The sequence below is a fragment of the Oncorhynchus kisutch genome, unplaced genomic scaffold, assembly GCF_002021735.2.
Source record: "Oncorhynchus kisutch isolate 150728-3 unplaced genomic scaffold, Okis_V2 scaffold2761, whole genome shotgun sequence".
Taxonomy (NCBI): domain Eukaryota; kingdom Metazoa; phylum Chordata; class Actinopteri; order Salmoniformes; family Salmonidae; genus Oncorhynchus; species Oncorhynchus kisutch.
This window is the reverse complement of record NW_022264706.1, coordinates 5,001-24,414: the sequence shown is the minus strand read 5'-3', so window position 1 is coordinate 24,414 and position 19,414 is coordinate 5,001. Positions and strand designations below refer to the sequence as shown.

The 19,414-nt window shown below is 45.4% G+C and overlaps 1 protein-coding gene across 1 annotated transcript in view; it reads right to left on the bottom strand.

The window, feature by feature from the left end:
* Nucleotides 1-4,254: 4,254 nt before the first annotated feature.
* The window catches only part of LOC109886870 (sister chromatid cohesion protein PDS5 homolog A-like), a 19,565-nt gene continuing 4,405 nt past the window's right edge, over nucleotides 4,255-19,414 (bottom strand). Inside the window, exons 4-11 of the mRNA XM_031819882.1 lie at nucleotides 17,413-17,528; nucleotides 17,205-17,310; nucleotides 16,515-16,675; nucleotides 16,131-16,254; nucleotides 7,672-7,830; nucleotides 7,339-7,407; nucleotides 4,594-4,730; nucleotides 4,255-4,396 (exon numbers count right to left, since the gene is read on the bottom strand). Of these exons, the coding sequence (XP_031675742.1) occupies nucleotides 4,270-4,396; nucleotides 4,594-4,730; nucleotides 7,339-7,407; nucleotides 7,672-7,830; nucleotides 16,131-16,254; nucleotides 16,515-16,675; nucleotides 17,205-17,310; nucleotides 17,413-17,528 (999 nt within the window). The 3' untranslated portion in view covers nucleotides 4,255-4,269. The remainder of the gene's footprint in view (nucleotides 4,397-4,593; nucleotides 4,731-7,338; nucleotides 7,408-7,671; nucleotides 7,831-16,130; nucleotides 16,255-16,514; nucleotides 16,676-17,204; nucleotides 17,311-17,412; nucleotides 17,529-19,414) is intronic.

Here is a 19,414-nt window from a genome sequence, read left to right as displayed (position 1 = left end):
GGGGTTGTTGTTACGGTCCGGTTCACTAACCGTGGGCCAGGGGGTTGTTGTTACGGGTCCGGTTCACTACCGTGGGTCAGGGGTTGTTGTTACGGTCCGTTCACTAACCGTGGCCAGGGGTTGTTGTTACGGTCCTTTCACTACCGTGGGTCAGGGGGTTGTTGTTACGGTCCGGTTCACTAACCGTGGGTCAGGGGGTTGTTGTTACGGTCCGGTTCAATAACCGTGGTCAGAGGGGTTGATGTGTGGTCATGTTACGGTCCGGTTCACTAACCGTGGGTCAGGGGGTTGTTGTTACGGTCCGGTTCACTAACTGTGTGTCAGGGGTTGTTGTTACAGTCCGGTTCACCTAACCGTGGGCCAAGGGGTTTTGTTACGGTCCGGTTCACTAACCGTGGGCCAGGGGTTTGTTGTTACGGTCCGGTTCACTAACCGTGGGCCAGGGGGTGTTGTTACGGTCCGGTTCACTAACCGTGGGTCAGGGGGTTGTTGTTACGGTCTGGTTCACTACCGTGGGCCAGGGGGGTTGTCATGTTACGGTCCGGTTCACTAACCGTGGGTCAGGGGGTTGTTGTTACGGTCCGGGTTCACTAACCGTGGGCCAGGGGGTTGTTGTTACGGTCCGGTTCACTAACCGTGGGCCAGGGGGTTGATGTGTGGTCATGTTACGGTCCGGTTCACTAACCGTGGTCAGGGGGTTGATGTGTGGTCATGTTACGTCCGTTCACTAACCGTGGGTCAGGGGGTTTGTTGTTTACGGTCCGGGTTCACTAACCGTGGCCAGGGGGTTGTTGTTACGGTCCGGTTCACTAACCGTGGGGCCAGGGGGTTTGATGGTGTGGTCATGTTACGGTCCGGTTCACTAACCGTGGGTCAGGGGGTTGATGGTGTGGCCATGTTACGAGTCCGGTTCACTAACCGTGGGCCAGGGGGGTTGTTGTTACGGTCGCGGTTCACTAACCGGGGCCAGGGGGTTGTTGTTACGGTCCGGTTCACTAACCGTGGGCCAGGGGTTGTTGTTACGGACCGGTTCACTAACCGTGGGTCAGGGGGTTGATGTGTGGGTCATGTTACGGTCCGGTTTCACTAACCGTGGGCCAGGGGGTTTGTTGTTACGGTCCGGTTCACTAACCGTGGGCCAGGGGTTGTTGTTACGGACCGGTTCACTAACCGTGGGTCAGGGGGTTGATGTGTGGTCATGTTACGGTCCGGTTCACTAACCGTGGGCCAGGGGGGTTTTGTTTACGGTCCGGTTCACTAACCGTGGGCCAGGGGTTGTTGTTACGGACCGGTTTCACTAACCGTGGTCAGGGGTTGATGTGTGGTCATTTACGGTCCGGTTCACTAACCGTGGCCAGGGGGTTGTCATTTACGGTCCGGTTCACTAACCGTGGGCCAGGGGGTTGATGTGTGTGTCATGTTACGGTCCGGTTTCACTAACCGTGGGTCAGGGGGTTGATGTGTGGTCATGTTACGGTCCGTTCAACTAACCGTGGGCCAGGGGGTTGTTGTTACGGTCCGGTTCACTAACTGTGGGCCAGGGGGTTGATGTGTGGTCATGTTACGGTCTCGGTTTCACTAACCGTGGGCCAGGGGGGTTGTTGTTACGGTCCGGTTCACTAACCGTGGGTCAGGGGGTTGATGTGTGGTCATGTTACGGTCCGGTCCACTAACCGTGGGCCAGGGGGTTGTCAATGTTAAGGTCCGGTTCACTAACCGTGGGCCAGGGGGTTTGTTGTTACGGTCCGGTTCACTAACCGTGGGCCAGGGGGTTGTTGTGACGGTCCGGTTCACTAACGTGGCCAGGGGGTTTTGTTGATGAATTCCCGTCTGATAACTGAGTTCTTGAGCAGACACTGTCTGGCGTGGCCCTCCTCTCCTTGACCGGTCTTTGGCACACAGCGAGAAGACGGCCAGGTACTCTAATGGGAGGAGCAGCTTGACCAGAGCCAGGTGTAACTTCTGGGCAAAGATCTGACCGCACCTGGTAACACTCATCCTGCAGGAGACCACAGAACCACTTCAACAACAAGGACAGAACACTTCAACAACAAGGACAGAACACTTCAACAACAAGGACAAGAACACTTAACAACAAGGACAGAACACTCAACAACAAGGACAGAACACTTCAACAACAAGACAGAATACTTCAACAACAAGGACAGAACACTTCAACAACAAGGACAGAACACTTCAAGGACAGAACACTTCAACGACAAGGACAGAACACTTCAACAACAAGGACAGACACTTCAACAACAAGGACAGAATACTTCAACAACAGGACAGAACACTTCAAGGACAGAACACTTCAACGACAAGACGAACACTTCAAGGACAGAACACTTCAACAACAAGGACAGAAACAACTCAACGACAAGGACAGAACACTTCAAGGACAGAAAACACTTCAACAACAAGGACAGAACACTTCAAGGACAGAAAACTCAAACAAGGACCGAACACTTCAACGACAAGGACAGAACACTTCAACGACAAGGACAGAACACTTCAACGACAGAACACTCAACAACAAGGACATGAACACTTCAAGGACAGAACACTTCAACAACAAAGGACAGAACACTTCAACACAAGGACAAACACTTCAACAACAAGGACAGAACACTTCAACAACAAGGACAGAACAACTTCAACAACAAGGACAGAACACTTCAACAACAAGGACAGAAACACTTCAACGACAAGGACAGAACACTCAACGACAAGGACAGAACGACTCCAACGACAAGGACAGAAACACTTCAACGACAAGGAGAGAACACTTCAACATCAAGGACAGAACACAACAAGACAGAAACACTTCAACAACAAGGACAGAACCCACTTCAACAACAAGAGAAGAACACTTCAACGACAAGGGACAGAACACTTCAACGACCAAGGACAGAACACTTCAACGACAGAACACTTCAAGGACAGAACACTCAACAACAAGGACAGAACACTTCAACAACAAGGACAGAACACTTCAACAACAAGGACAGAAACACTTCAACAACAAGGACAGAACACTTCAACAACAAGGACAGAACACTTCAACAACAAGGAGAGAACACTTCAACAACAAGGAGAGAACACTTCAACAACAAGGAGAGAACACTTCAACAACAAGGAGAGAACACTTCAACAACAAGGAGAGAACACTTCAACAACAAGGAGAGAACACTTCAACAACAAGGAGAGAACACTTCAACAACAAGGAGAGAACACTTCAACAACAAGGGCAGAACACTTCAACAACAAGGACAGAACACTTCAACAACAAGGACAGAACACTTCAACAACAAGGACAGAACACTTCAACAACAAGGACAGAACACTTCAACAACAAGGACAGAACACTTCAACGACAAGGACAGAACACTTCAAGGACAGAAACACTTCAACAACGACAGAACACTTCAAGGACAAGGACAGAACACTTCAAGGACAAGGACAGAACACTTCAAGGATAAGGACAGAACACTTCAAGGACAACGACAGAACACTTCAAGGACAAACGACAGAACACTTCAAGGACAGAACACTTCAAGACAGAACACTTCAAGGACAGAACACTTCAAGGACAGAACACTTCAAGGACAGAACACTTCAAGGACAGAACACTTCAAGGACAGAACACTTCAAGGACAGAAACTTCAACAACAAGAACAGAAAACACAGAAATGTTTCCTAAAGTCCCACCCTGACAGAAACGTGTCCTAAAGTCCCACCGACAGACAGTCTTACAGAAACGTTTCCTAAAGTCCCACCCTGACAGAAACGTTGTCCTAAAGTCCCACCCTGACAGAAACGTGTCCTAAAGTCCCACCCTGACAGAAACGTTCCTAAAGTCCCACCCTGACAGAAACGTTTCCCTTAAAGTCCCACCCTGACAGAAACGTGTCCTAAAGTCCCACCCTGACAGAAACGTGTCCTAAAGTCCCACCCTGACAGAAACGTGTCCTAAAGTCCCACCCCTGACAGACAGTCTTACAGAAACGTGTCCTAAAGTCCCACCCTGACAGAACGTGTCCTAAGTCCCACCCCGACAGAACGTGTCCTAAAGTCCCACCCTGAGAGAAACGTGTCCTAAAGTCACACCCTGACAGAAACGTTTCCTAAAGTCCCACCCTGACAGAAACGTGTCCTAAAGTCCCACCCTGACAGAAACGTGTCCTAAAGTCCCACCCTGACAGAAACGTGTCCTAAAGTCCCACCCTGACAGAAACATGTCCTAAAGTCCCACCCCGACACACAGTCTTACGTTGATAACCAGCCCACAGAGTTGGAACTGTTCCGGTGTGATGATGTCATGGTAAACCGGTTCCTGGCCAGCTTCATGATGGCTCCTCCTGCTGCCAGACGCAGACGAGACATGTCTGATTTACTGCGGGAGGAAGAGGAGGAAGAGGAGAAAGAGATGAGTAATGAGCATGAATTACTATTTGTAACCTATCCCCCCCCCTCCCCAAAATGCAGTTAGCCTGACCGGCTTAACCAACGACCTCTAATCCCTAACCTTCAACACCTGACCCAGAGGTCTCCCTCTGAGACCAGCATGGCTGACCTCTGACATCTACATACCTGATCTTTTTCTGTTCTGTGAGGTCTCCCTCTGAGACCAGCATGGCGGACAGCAGTCGGAGGGTGGAGTTGGCCGATTTAGACTGATTGTTCTTCATACCGAGGAGCCAACGCACCAACAGCTTAATGGCCTGCACCTGGGGAGGAGAGACGGAGAGATCACACATTATACTTCCAACAGCATTCTACTCCTGGGGAGGAGAGAAAGGGAGGGGGGGAGGACAGAGATAGGGAGAGGAGAGTAACTCAGTTGGTAGAGCATAGTGCTTGAAATTGCCAGGGTTGTAGGTTTGAGTCCCACTGGGGACCAGTGTGGGGGGGAAAGTATTTTGTCAAATGTATGACCTCACTACTGTAAGTCACATAAAAACATCTGCTGAATGACTAAAATGTAATGTAGAGGCGGAGGAGAGAAGCGAGGGACAGAAAGAGAGAGAGGCGGAGGAGAGCGAGGCAGAGGAGAGCGAGGGACAGAAAGAGAGAGGCGGAGGAGAGAAGCGAGGGACAGAAAGAGAGAGGAGGAGAGCGAGGGACAGAGAGAGAGAGAGGAGGAGAGCGAGGGACAGAAAGAGAGAGGAGGAGAGCGAGGGACAGAAAGAGAGAGGAGGAGGAGAGAGAGGAGGAGGAGAGCGAGGGACAGAAAGAGAGGAGAGATATGTATAGAGTGTAGTTACCTCAGGAGAGATATGTATAGAGTGTAGTTACCTCAGGAGAGATATGTATAGAGTGTAGTTACCTCAGGAGAGATATGTATAGAGTGTAGTTACCTCAGGAGAGATGTGTATAGAGTGTAGTTACCTCAGGAGGAGAGATGTGTATAGAGTGTAGTTACCTCAGGAGAGATATGTAGAGTGTAGTTACCTCAGGAGAGATATGTATAGAGTGTAGTTACCTCAGGAGGAGAGATATGTGGAGTGTAGTTACCTCAGGAGAGATATGTATAGAGTGTAGTTACCTCAGGGGGAGAGATATGTATAGAGTGTAGTTACCTCAGGAGGAGAGATATGTGGAGTGTAGTTACCTCAGGAGGAGAGATGTGTATAGAGTGTAGTTACCTCAGGAGAGATATGTATAGAGTGTAGTTACCTCAGGAGGAGAGATATGTATAGAGTGTAGTTACCTCAGGAGAGATGTGTATAGAGTGTAGTTACCTCAGGAGAGATATGTATAGAGTGTAGTTACCCTCAGGAGAGATGTGTATAGAGTGTAGTTACCTCAGGAGAGATATGTATAGAGTGTAGTTACCTCAGGAGAGATATGTATAGAGTGTAGTTACATCAGGAGGAGATATGTGGAGTGTAGTTACCTCAGGAGGAGAGATGTGTATAGAGTGTAGTTACCTCAGGAGGAGAGATATGTATAGAGTGTAGTTACCTCAGGAGAGATGTGTATAGAGTGTAGTTACCTCAGGATAGATGTGTATAGAGTGTATTTACCTCAGGAGAGATATATATAGAGTGTAGTTACCTCAGGAGGAGATATGTGGAGTGTAGTTACCTCAGGAGGAGAGATGTGTATAGAGTGTAGTTACCTCAGGAGGAGAGATGTGTATAGAGTGTAGTTACCTCAGGAGAGATGTGTATAGAGTGTAGTTACCTCAGGAGGAGAGATGTGTATAGAGTGTAGTTACCTCAGGAGAGAGATATGTAGAGTGTAGTTACCTCAGGAGAGAGATATATAGAGTGTAGTTACCCCAGGAGGAGAGATATGTGGAGTGTAGTTACCTCAGGAGAGATATGTATAGAGTGTAGTTACCTCAGGAGGAGAGATATGTATAGAGTGTAGTTACCTCAGGAGAGATGTGTATAGAGTGTAGTTACCTCAGGATAGATGTGTATAGAGTGTAGTTACCTCAGGAGAGATATATATAGAGTGTAGTTACCTCAGGAGGAGATATGTGGAGTGTAGTTACCTCAGGAGGAGAGATGTGTATAGAGTGTAGTTACCTCAGGAGGAGAGATGTGTATAGAGTGTAGTTACCTCAGGAGAGATGTGTATAGAGTGTAGTTACCTCAGGAGGAGAGATATGTAGAGTGTAGTTACCTCAGGAGAGATATGTAGAGTGTAGTTACCTCAGGAGAGATATGTATAGAGTGTAGTTACCTCAGGAGAGATATGTATAGAGTGTAGTTACCTCAGGAGAGATATGTATAGAGTGTAGTTACCTCAGGAGAGATATGTATAGAGTGTAGTTACCACAGGAGGAGAGATGTGTATAGAGTGTAGTTACCTCAGGAGAGATATGTATAGTGTGTAGTTACCACAGGAGGAGAGATATGTATAGAGTGTAGTTACCTCAGGAGAGATATGTAGAGTGTAGTTACCTTAGGAGGAGAGATATGTATAGAGTGTAGTTACCTCAGGAGAGATATGTAGAGTGTAGTTACCTCAGGAGAGATATGTAGAGTGTAGTTACCTCAGGAGAGATATGTAGAGTGTAGTTACCTCAGGAGAGATATGTATAGAGTGTAGTTACCTCAGGAGAGATATGTAGAGTGTAGTTACCTCAGGAGAGATATGTAGAGTGTAGTTACCTCAGGAGGAGAGATATGTAGAGTGTAGTTACCTCAGGAGGAGAGATATGTATAGTGTAGTTACCTCAGGAGAGATATGTAGAGTGTAGTTACCTCAGGAGAGATATGTAGAGTGTAGTTACCTCAGGAGAGATATGTAGAGTGTAGTTACCTCAGGAGAGATATGTATATAGTGTAGTTACCTCAGGAGAGATATGTAGAGTGTAGTTACCTTAGCCAGCACCTCAGGAGAAACTTCTTCGTCAGATGTCCACAGCTTCCCATTTTTGTTTCCTACAGACTGGAGACACACTCTTTACAATCCCTGTCTTTAGGTGACCCAAGCACTAGCATCGGTGTGTAGATACATGGATTTATGTGTGTGTGTGTCAGTGTGTGTGTGTGTGTGTGTGTGTGTCAGTGCGTGTATTAATGATTAGTGTTTGTGTATTTTTGTGTATTCATGATCAATGTGTGTGTGTGTGTATTTTTGTGTCAGTGTGTGTGTGTGTATTTTTGTGTCAGTGTGTGTGTGTGTGTGTGTGTCTTCGCTCCCAAAACCCACCCTGTCATTCATGAGCAGGTCCTTGACGATGAAGTTGGCCACGATGGCCTTCATGGGGGAGGCAAACTGATCTGGAGCCAGTAGAGAGATATGACCCAGACTGACCAGGGGGGTTATCAACTGTTCTGGGACGTCAGCGTTCAGACTACGAGAGAGAGGCTGGGGGAGAGGAGAGAGGTGGTTAGAGAGAGAGAGGCTGGGGGAGAGGAGAGAGGTGGTTAGAGAGAGAGAGGCTGGGGGAGAGGAGAGAGGTGGTTAGAGAGAGAGGCTGTGGGAGAGGAGAGAGAGGCTGGGGGAGAGGAGAGAGGTGGTTAGAGAGAGAGAGGCTGTGGGAGAGGAGAGAGGTGGTTAGAGAGAGAGAGGCTGGGGGAGAGGAGAGAGGTGGTTAGAGAGAGAGAGGCTGGGGGAGAGGAGAGAGGTGGTTAGGGAGAGAGAGGCTGGGGGAGAGGAGAGAGGTGGTTAGAGAGAGAGGCTGGGGGAGAGGAGAGAGGTGGTTAGAGAGAGAGAGGCTGTGGGAGAGGAGAGAGGGGGCGAGAGCAGAACCAAGTTTTCCTCTAGGATTTTGCCGTTTCTCAGCTCCATCCAGTATCTTTTTATCCTGAACAACTCCCTAGTCCTTGCCGATACCCATACCCATACCATGATGCAGCCACCACAGAGGCTGGGGGAGAGGAGAGAGGCTGGGTAGAGAGAGAGGCTGGGGGAGAGGAGAGAGGGGGTTTCCAACACATCACTGAATAACTGCCTCCGTATTTTCAAGCATGTTGGTGGCTGCATCATGGTATGGGTATGCTTGTCATCAGCAAATACTGGGGAGTTTTTCAGGATGAAAATAAACAGAACAGAGCTAAGAACAGGCAAAATCCTAGAGGAAAACCTGGTTCAGTGCTTTTTCACCAGATACTGGGAGAGGAATTCACCTTTCAGCAGGACAATAATCTACAAAACAAGACCACATCTACACTGGAGTTGCTTAGCAATAAGACACTGAATGTTCCTGAGTTGCCGAGTTACAGTTTAGACTTAAACCCGTTTGTAAATCTATGGAAAGACGTAAATGGCCGTCTAGCCATGATCCCCAACATCTGGACAGAGCTTGAAGAATTATACATGGGCTAATCATTTACAATCCAGGTGTTTAAAGCTCTTAGAGACTGTTGGGGGAGAATCAGAATTAGTGAGGTAAAATTAGAGACTGTTGAATCAGAATCAGAATTAGTGAGGTAACATTAGAGACTGTTGGGGCAGAATCAGAATTAGTGAGGTAACATTAGAGACTGTTGAATCAGAATCAGAATTAGTGAGGTAACATTAGAGACTGTTGGGGCAGAATCAGAATTAGTGAGGTAACATTAGAGACTGTTGGGGCAGAATCAGAATTAGTGTGGTAACATTAGAGACTGTTGGGGCAGAATCAGAATTAGTGAGGTAACATTAGAGACTGTTGGGGCAGAATCAGAATTAGTGAGGTAACATTAGAGACTGTTGGGGCAGAATCAGAATTAGTGAGGTAACATTAGAGACTGTTGGGGCAGAATCAGAATTAGTGAGGTAACATTAGAGACTGTTGGGGCAGAATCAGAATTAGTGAGGTAACATTAGAGACTGTTGGGGCAGAATCAGAATTTGTGAGGTAACATTAGAGACTGTTGGGGCAGAATCAGAATTTGTGAGGTAACATTAGAGACTGTTGGGCAGAATCAGAATTGTGAGGTAACAGAGACTGTTGGGGCAGAATCAGAATTAGTGAGGTAACACTAGAGACTGTTGGGGCAGAATCAGAATTAGTGAGGTAACATTAGAGACTGTTGGGGCAGAATCAGAATTGGTGAGGTAACATTAGAGACTGTTGGGGCAGAATCAGAATTAGTGAGGTAACATTAGAGACTGTTGGGGCAGAATCAGAATTAGTGAGGTAACATTAGAGACTGTTGGGGCAGAATCAGAATTTGTGAGGTAACATTAGAGACTGTTGGGGCAGGAATCAGAATTTGTGAGGTAACATTAGAGACTGTTGGGGCAGAATCAGAATTTGTGAGGTAACAGAGACTGTTGGGGCAGAATCAGAATTAGTGAGGTAACACTAGAGACTGTTGGGGCAGAATCAGAATTAGTGAGGTAACATTAGAGACTGTTGGGGCAGAATCAGAATTGGTGAGGTAACATTAGAGACTGTTGGGGCAGAATCAGAATTAGTGATGTAACATTAGAGACTGTTGGGGCAGAATCAGAATTAGTGAGGTAACATTAGAGACTGTTGGGGCAGAATCAGAATTAGTGAGGTAACATTAGAGACTGTTGGGGCAGAATCAGAATTAGTGAGGTAACATTAGAGACTGTTGGGGCAGAATCAGAATTAGTGAGGTAACATTAGAGACTGTTGGGGCAGAATCTGAATTAGTGAGGTAACATTAGAGACTGTTGGGGCAGAATCAGAATTAGTGAGCTAGCATTAGAGACTGTTGGGGCAGAATCTGAATTAGTGAGGTAACATTAGAGACTGTTGGGGCAGAATCAGAATTAGTGAGGTAACATTAGAGACTGTTGGGGCAGAATCTGAATTAGTGAGTAACATTAGAGACTGTTGGGGCAGAATCAGAATTAGTGAGGTAACATTAGAGACTGTTGGGGCAGAATCAGAATTAGAATATCAGAAGGGGAGGGGGACAGAATGGATCAGAAGGCAGAATCAGAATTAGTGAGGTAACATTAGAGACTGTTGGGGCAGAATCAGAATTAGTGAGGTAACATTAGAGACTGTTGGGGCAGAATCAGAATTAGTGAGGTAACATTAGAGACTGTTGGGGCAGAATCAGAATTAGTGAGGTAACATTAGAGACTGTTGGGGCAGAATCAGAATTAGTGAGGTAACATTAGAGACTGTTGGGGCAGAATCTGAATTAGTGAGGTAACATTAGAGACTGTTGGGGCAGAATCAGAATTAGTGAGGTAACATTAGAGACTGTTGGGGCAGAATCAGAATTAGAATATCAGAAGGGGAGGAGGACAGAATGGATCAGAAGGCAGAATCAGAATTAGTGAGGTAACATTAGAGACTGTTGGGGCAGAATCTGAATTAGTGAGGTAACATTAGAGACTGTTGGGGCAGAATCAGAATTAGTGAGGTAACATTAGAGACTGTGTTGGGGCAGAATCAGAATTGTGAGGTTAACATTAGAGCTGTTTGGGGGGCAGAATCAATAAATTAGAAATATCAGAAGGGAGGAGGACAGAATGTATCAGAATGCAGAATCGAATTAGTGGAGGTACATTAGAGACTTTTTGGGGCAGAATCATAATTAGTGAGGTAACATTAGAGACTGTTGGGGCAGAATCAGAATTAGTGAGGTAACAGACTGTTGGGGCAGAATCAGAATTAGTGAGGTACATTAGAGACTGTTGGGGGCAGAATCAGATTAGTGAGGTAACATTAGAGACTGTTGGGGCAGAATCAGAATTAGTGAGGTAACATTAGAGACTGTTGGGGCAGAATCAGAATTAGCTAGGTAACATTAGAGACTGTTGGGGCAGAATCAGAATTAGCTAGGTAACATTAGAGACTGTTGGGGCAGAATCAGAATTAGTGAGGTAACATTAGAGACTGTTGGGGCAAGAATCAGAATTAGTGAGGTAACATTAGAGACTGTTGGGGCAGAATCAGAATTAGTGAGGTAACAATAGAGACTGTTGGGGCAGAAATCAGAATTAGTGAGGTAACATTAGAGACTGTTGGGGCAGAATCAGAATTAGTGAGGTAACATTAGAGACTGTTGGGGCAGAATCAGAATTAGTGAGGTAACATTAGAGACTGTTGGGGTCAGAATCTGAATTAGTGAGGTAACATAAGACTGTTGGGGCAGAATCAGAATTAGCTAGGTAACATTAGAGACTGTTGGGGCAGAATCAGAATTAGCTAGGTAACATTAGAGACTGTTGGGGCAGAATCAGAATTAGTGAGGTAACATTAGAGACTGTTGGGGCAGAATCAGATTAGTGAGGTACATTAGAGACTGTTGGGGCAGAATCAGAATTAGTGAGGTAAACATTAGAGACTGTTGGGGCAGAATCAGAATTAGTGAGGTAACATTAGAGACTGTTTGGGGCAGAATCAGAATTAGTGAGGTAACATTAGAGACTGTTGGGGCAGAATCAGAATTAGTGAGGTAACATTAGAGACTGTTGGGGCAGAATCTGTAATTAGTGAGGTAACATTAGAGACTGTTGGGGCAGAATCAGAATTAGTGAGGTAACATTAGAGACTGTTGGGGGCAGAATCCGAATTAGTGAGGTAACATTAGAGACTGTTGAATCAGAATTAGTGAGGTAACATTAGAGTCAGAATTAGTGAGGTAACATTAGAGACTGTTGGGGCAGAATCAGAATTGTGAGGTAACATTAGAGACTGTTGGGGCAGAATCAGAATTAGTGAGGTAACATTAGAGACTGTTGGGGCAGAATCAGAATTGGTGAGGTAACATTAGAGACTGTTGGGGCAGAATCAGAATTAGTGAGGTAACATTAGAGACTGTTGGGGCAGAATCAGAATTAGTGAGGTAACATTAGAGACTGTTGGGGCAGAATCAGAATTAGTGAGGTAACATTAGAGACTGTTGGGGCAGAATCAGAATTAGTGAGGTAACATTAGAGACTGTTGGGGCAGAATCAGAATTAGTGAGGTAACATTAGAGACTGTTGGGGCAGAATCAGAATTAGTGAGGTAACATTAGAGACTGTTGGGGCAGAATCAGAATTAGTGAGGTAACATTAGAGACTGTTGGGGCAGAATCAGAATTAGTGAGGTAACATTAGAGACTGTTGGGGCAGAATCAGAATTAGTGAGGTAACATTAGAGACTGTTGGGGCAGAATCAGAATTAGTGAGGTAACATTAGAGACTGTTGGGGCAGAATCAGAATTAGTGAGGTAACATTAGAGACTGTTGGGGCAGAATCAGAATTAGTGAGGTAACATTAGAGACTGTTGGGGCAGAATCAGAATTAGTGAGGTAACAGAGACTGTTGGGGCAGAATCAGAATTAGTGAGGTAACATTAGAGACTGTTGGGGCAGAATCAGAATTAGTGAGGTAACATTAGAGACTGTTGGGGCAGAATCAGAATTAGTGAGGTAACATTAGAGACTGTTGGGGCAGAATCAGAATTAGTGAGGTAACATTAGAGACTGTTGGGGCAGAATCAGAATTAGTGAGGTAACATTAGAGACTGTTGGGGCAGAATCAGAATTAGTGAGGTAACATTAGAGACTGTTGGGGCAGAATCAGAATTAGTGAGGTAACATTAGAGACTGTTGGGGCAGAATCAGAATTAGTGAGGTAACATGGACTGTGGGGCCCTAATCAGAATTAGTGATGAGGTAACATTAGAGGACTGTTGGTGCAGAATCATGAATTAGTGAGGTAACCATTAGAGACTGTTGGGGCAGAAATCATGAATTAGTGAGGTAACATAGAGACTTGTTGGGGCAGAATCAGAATTAGTGAGGTAACATTTAGAGACTGTTGGGGCAGAATCAGAATTAGTGATCGGTCTTGGTAAACATTAGAGACTGTTTGAATCAGAAAGATCAGAATTAGTGAGGTAAACATTAGAGCCTGTGGGGCATGAATCAGAATTAGTGTAGGTAACATTAGAGCCTGTTGGTTGCATATCAGATTAGTGATGTAAACATTAGAGACTGTTGGGGCAGAATCAGAATTAGTGAGGTAACATTAGAGACTGTTGGGGCAGAAATCAGAATTAGTGAGGTAACATTAGAGACTGTTGGGGCAGAATCAGAATTAGTGAGGTACATATAGAGACTGTTGGGGCAGAATCAGAATTAGTGAGGTAACATTAGAGACTGTTGGGGCAGAATCAGAATTAGTGAGGTAACATTAGAGACTGTTGGGGCAGAATCAGAATTAGTGAGGTAACATTAGAGACTGTTGGGGCAGAATCAGAATTAGTGAGGTAACATTAGAGACTGTTGGGGCAGAATCAGAATTAGTGAGGTAACATTAGAGACTGTTGGGGCAGAATCAGAAATTAGTGAGGTAACATTAGAGACTGTTGGGGCAGAATCAGAATTAGTGAGGTAACCATATTAGGAGACTGTTGGGCAGAAATCAGATTAGTGAGGTAACATTAGAGACTGTTGGGGCAGAATCAGAATTAGCGAGGTAACATTAGAGACTGTTGGGGCAGAATCAGAATTAGTGAGGTAACATTAGAGACTGTTGGGGCAGAATCAAATTAGTGAGGTAACATAGAGACTGTTGGGGCAGAATCAGAATTAGTGAGGTAACATTAGAGACTGTTGGGGCAGAATCAGAATTAGTGAGGTAACATTAGAGACTGTTGGGGCAGAATCAGAATTAGTGAGGTAACATTAGAGACTGTTGGGGCAGAATCAGAATTAGTGAGGTAACATTAGAGACTGTTGGGGCAGAATCAGAATTAGTGAGGTAACATTAGAGACTGTTGGGGCAGAATCAGAATTAGTGAGGTAACATTAGAGACTGTTGGGGCAGAATCAGAATTAGTGAGGTAACATTAGAGACTGTTGGGGCAGAATCAGAATTAGTGAGGTAACATTAGAGACTGTTGGGGCAGAATCAGAATTAGTGAGGTAACATTAGAGACTGTTGGGGCAGAATCAGAATTAGTGAGGTAACATTAGAGACTGTTGGGGCAGAATCAGAATTAGTGAGGTAACATTAGAGACTGTTGGGCAGAATCAGAATTAGTGAGGTAACATTAGAGACTGTTGGGGCAGAATCAGAATTAGTGAGGTAACATTAGAGACTGTTGGGGCAGAATCAGAATTAGTGAGGTAACATTAGAGACTGTTGGGGCAGAATCAGAATTAGTGAGGTAACATTAGAGACTGTTGGGGCAGAATCAGAATTAGTGAGGTAACATTAGAGACTGTTGGGGCAGAATCAGAATTAGTGAGGTAACATTAGAGACTGTTGGGGCAGAATCAGAATTAGTGAGGTAACATTAGAGACTGTTGGGGCAGAATCAGAATTAGTGAGGTAACATTAGAGACTGTTGGGGCAGAATCAGAATTAGTGAGGTAACATTAGAGACTGTTTGGGGCAGAATCAGAATTAGTGAGGTAACATTAGAGACTGTTGGGGCAGAATCAGAATTAGATATTTGATCAATTAGATATTTTATATATATAATAATGCCTATGTGGGATATTTGTCATTAGGATGATTTCTTTTGGATGATACTGTTGGCAGTTTGCAGTTATCCCTTTCTCTGCTAGGGCTTAGTCACTAGGGGCCCAGAGAGGGGAGAGGTCAGGCTTGTCTTCATATGTCAATGGATTCTGTTAAACCATGTGATGATATGCAGAATATCAGAAGGGGAGGAGGACAGAATGGAGGCTTGTCTTCTTCTGGGAATGTGTTCTGTCACTATTGTATGTCTCCTCTGAGGTTGCCCTTATCTTGACCTAGTATATGACCTAGGACCTAGGAGGCTCACTATTGTATGTCTCCTCTGAGGTTGCCCTTATCTTGACCTAGTATATGACCTAGGACCTAGGAGACTCAGTGTTGTATGTCTCCTCTGAGGTTGCCCTTATCTTGACCTAGTATATGACCTAGGAGGCTCACTATTGTATGTCCCCTCTGAGATTGCCCTTATCTTGATCTAGTATATGACCTAGGACCTAAGAGGCTCAGTGTTGTATGTCTCCTGAGATTGCCCTTATCTTGATCTAGTATATGACCTAGGACCTAGGAGGCTCAGTGTTGTATGTCTCCTCTGAGGTTGCCCTTATCTTGATCTAGTATATGACCTAGGACCTAGGAGGCTCAGTGTTGTATGTCCTCCTGAGGTTGCCCTTATCTTGATTTAGCATATGACCTAGGACCTAGGAGGCTCAGTGTTGTATGTCTCCTGAGGTTGCCCTTATCTTGATCTAGTATATGACCTAGGACCTAGGAGGCTCAGTGTTGTATGTCTCCTCTGAGGTTGCCCTTATCTTGATTTAGCATATGACCTAGGACCTAGGAGGCTCAGTGTCTTTTCAGATCTTGTCCAGGAGGGGGTGTATTTGAGGAGTATCTAGAATTGACAATTGATATATGCCATTGGATGAGGTAATGTTTTTGGTCCTATGTGGTACCAAACTGAATGATAATTTATAGCTAATGCTATCTAGCTATGGGCTACTCCTCTCTCTCAAGTAAAAGGATCTTTGTGAACTGTTCCTAAGATTGTTATTCGTCGAGAGGGGGGCCGAGATGGTGTGTCTTGGTTATAAATGATACTAAGAACTGTTTTGTAAGCAGAGAAGATAGACTAGCAGAGAAGGGATAACTGCCAACAGTCCAAAATAAATCATCCTAATGACAAATATCTCATGTGTTGTGTGTGTGTGTGTGTGTGTGTGTGTGTGTGGTGTGTGGTGTGTGTGTGTGTGTGTGTGGTGTGTGTGTGTGTTACCTCAAAGATCTGCGCCAGCTGGACCTCCTTGTTACAGAAGATGGCGTGGATACAGTGGACAGCCTGTTTGGCCTGGTGGGGGGTCCCACGTTTGGCCTTCTGATGAAGGACTGGGATCAGGGTCCTGGGGGGAGGAGAGGAGGTTAACAGACTGACTACAGTCATGGACCCTTTACCCCATAAATTAACTATCCACACAGTCTCTCCCTCCCTCCCTCCCACCCAATCGCCCCCTCCCTGCCTCCCCCTCCCTCCCTCCCACCCAATCGCCCCCTCCCTGCCTCCCCCTCCCTCCCTCCCTCCCTCCCTGCCTCTCCCTCCCTCCCTCCCTGCCTCTCCCTCCCTGCCTCCCTCCCTCTCCCTCCCTCCCTCTCCCTCTCTCACGATCGTATCTGCTGTAGTTCGGTCTCTATTTTCTGTCCCGTGTTCCTGAAGATCTGAATGGCCGCCTCGGCCACCTTGTCATCCTCCATCTTCAGACACTGAAGCAGAGACTCATACGTCTCAGCAGAGTGGAACGCTGTGGGGTGGGTGAAGGACAGAACCTGGAGGAGAGGAGGAAGAGGGGGGGAGGAAAGGACGAGGAGAAGGAGGAAGACAAGGAAGAGGAGGAGAGAAGAGAGGAGAGGTGGAAGACAAGGAAGAGGAGGAGAGAAGAGAGGAGAGGTGGAAGACAAGGAAGAGGAGGAGAGAAGAGAGGAGAGGTGGAAGACAAGGAAGAGGAGGAGAGAAGAGAGGAGAGGTGGAAGACAAGGAAGAGGAGGAGAAAGACAAGCCAAAAGTTAATCTGTCCATTCATCCACCAGTCCCACCCCTCCCCTCGTCCCCCCTCCCTCTCCTCCCCTCTCCTCGTCCCCTCCCTCTCCTCGTCCCCTCCCTCCATCCCTCTCGTCCCCTCACTCCCTCCCTCTTCTCCCCTCGTCCCCTCCCTCCATCCCTCTCGTCCCCTCCCTCTCCTCGTCCCCTCACTCCCTCCCTCTCGTCCCCTCCCTCCCTCTCTCATCATCCCTCCCTCTCTCATCATCCCTCCCTCTCTCTTCATCCCTCCCTCTCTCTTCATCCCTCCATCCATACCTTCAGTAGTTCCAGCCCAGAGCGGATGGCAGTGTCTGGTGTGACACCTTCCTCATCATCATCAGCCGTTCCCTCGATAGACTTATTCAGCAGCTTGACCAGAGCACTGAGCAGAGAGACATCACATATAACATTATATAACCTCTTATTCAGCAGCTAGACTAGAGCAGAGAGCAGATATAACCACACACACACACCATTTATTTACCTGATGGCCTCGGAGTCGATGTGGACGGGAGCGATGCGTTCCAACAGGAACTTCACCATCTCCAGGAAGGGGTTGGTGGGTTGCTTAGGGAACGTCAGTTTACGAGTAATCTCCCTCTGAAATACACGATCAATATCTAACTGGTAATCTCCCTCTGAAATACACGATCAATACACGATCAATATCTAACTGGTAATCTCCCTCTGAAATACACGATCAATATCTAACTGGTAATCTCCCTCTGAAATACACGATCAATATCTAACTGGTAATCTCCCCTCTGAAATACACGATCAATATCTAACTGGTAATCTCCCCTCTGAAATACACGATCAATATCTAACTGGTAATCTCCCTCTGAAATACACGATCAATATCTAACTGGTAATCTCCCCTCTGAAATACACGATCAATATCTAACTGGTAATCTCCCCTCTGAAATACACGATCAATATCTAACTGGTAATCTCCCTCTGAAATACACGATCAATATCTAACTGGTAATCTCCCTCTGAAATACACGATCAATATCTAACTGGTAATCTCCCTCTGAAATACACGATCAATATCTAACTGGTAATCTCCCTCTGAAATACACGATCAATATCTAACTGGTAATCTCCCTCTGAAATACACGATCAATATCTAACTGTTAATCTCCCTCTGAAATACACGATCAATATCTAACTGTTAATCTCCCTCTGAAATACACGATCAATATCTAACTGGTAATCTCCCTCTGAAATACACGATCAATATCTAACTGGTAATCTCCCTCTGAAATAAACGATCAATATCTAACTGGTAATCTCCCTCTGAAATAAACGATCAATATCTAACTGGTAATCTCCCTCTGAAATACACGATCAATATCTAACTGGTAATCTCCCTCTGAAATACACGATCAATATCTAACTGGTAATCTCCCCTCTGAAATACACGATCAATATCTAACTGGTAATCTCCCTCTGAAATACACGATCAATATCTAACTGGTAATCTCCCTCTGAAAGTGGGCCAGGGGGTTGTTGACAACCCCCTGGCCACGGTTAGTGATAAAAGTTTGAGGTCACTTAGAAATGTCCTTGTTTTTGAAAGAAAAGCACATTTATTTTGTCCATTTAAAATAACATTAAATTGCTCAGAAATACAGTTTATACATCGTTAATGTTGTAAATGATGTTAGCTCAAAAACCGGAGAAAAATCCATCCAGGAAGTGGGATTGTTTTATGTTTGTAGTTTTCCATTGACTGCCTTTACAGATTCCATTGATTTAGGACTCCAAATTGCAGTTCCTATTGCTTCCATTAGATGTCAACAGTCTTTAGAAATTGTTTCAGGCTTGTATTCTGAAAAATGAGGGAGTAAGACCACTCTGAATGAGTGGACCCTGCAGTGTCCCAGAGGTTTTTCATGAGACAGAGAGACTGTCTTGTTTTCCTTTTATATTGGACAAAGCTATTGTCCGGTTGAAATATTATTGATTATTACGACTAAAAACAACCTGAGGATCGATTATAAACATTGTTATTATAATTTTTTTTACCTATATTTAACTAGGCAAGTCAGTTAAGAACAAATTCTTATTTTCAATGACGGCCTAGGAACAGTGGGTTAACTGCCTTGTTCAGGTTGTGAATGACAGATTTGTACCTTGTCAGCTCGGGGGTTTGAACTTGCAACCTTCCGGTTACTAGTCCAACACTCTAACCACCAGGCTACCCTGCCGCCGAACTTTACGGATACTATTTGGATGTTTCGTCTGCCTGTTGTGACTGCGTTTGAGCCTGTGGATACTGAACAAAACAGAGGTCTTTGGATATAAAGAGGGACTTTATCGAAACAAAATGAACATTTATTGAGTAACTGGGAGTCTTGTGAGTGCAACCATATGGAGATCATCAAAGGGATTCATTTTATCACTATTTCTGACTTGTGTAACTCCTCTACTTGGCTGGTTACTGGCCTTCTAGGCAGAGTTCCTCTGTCCAGTCTCAACGT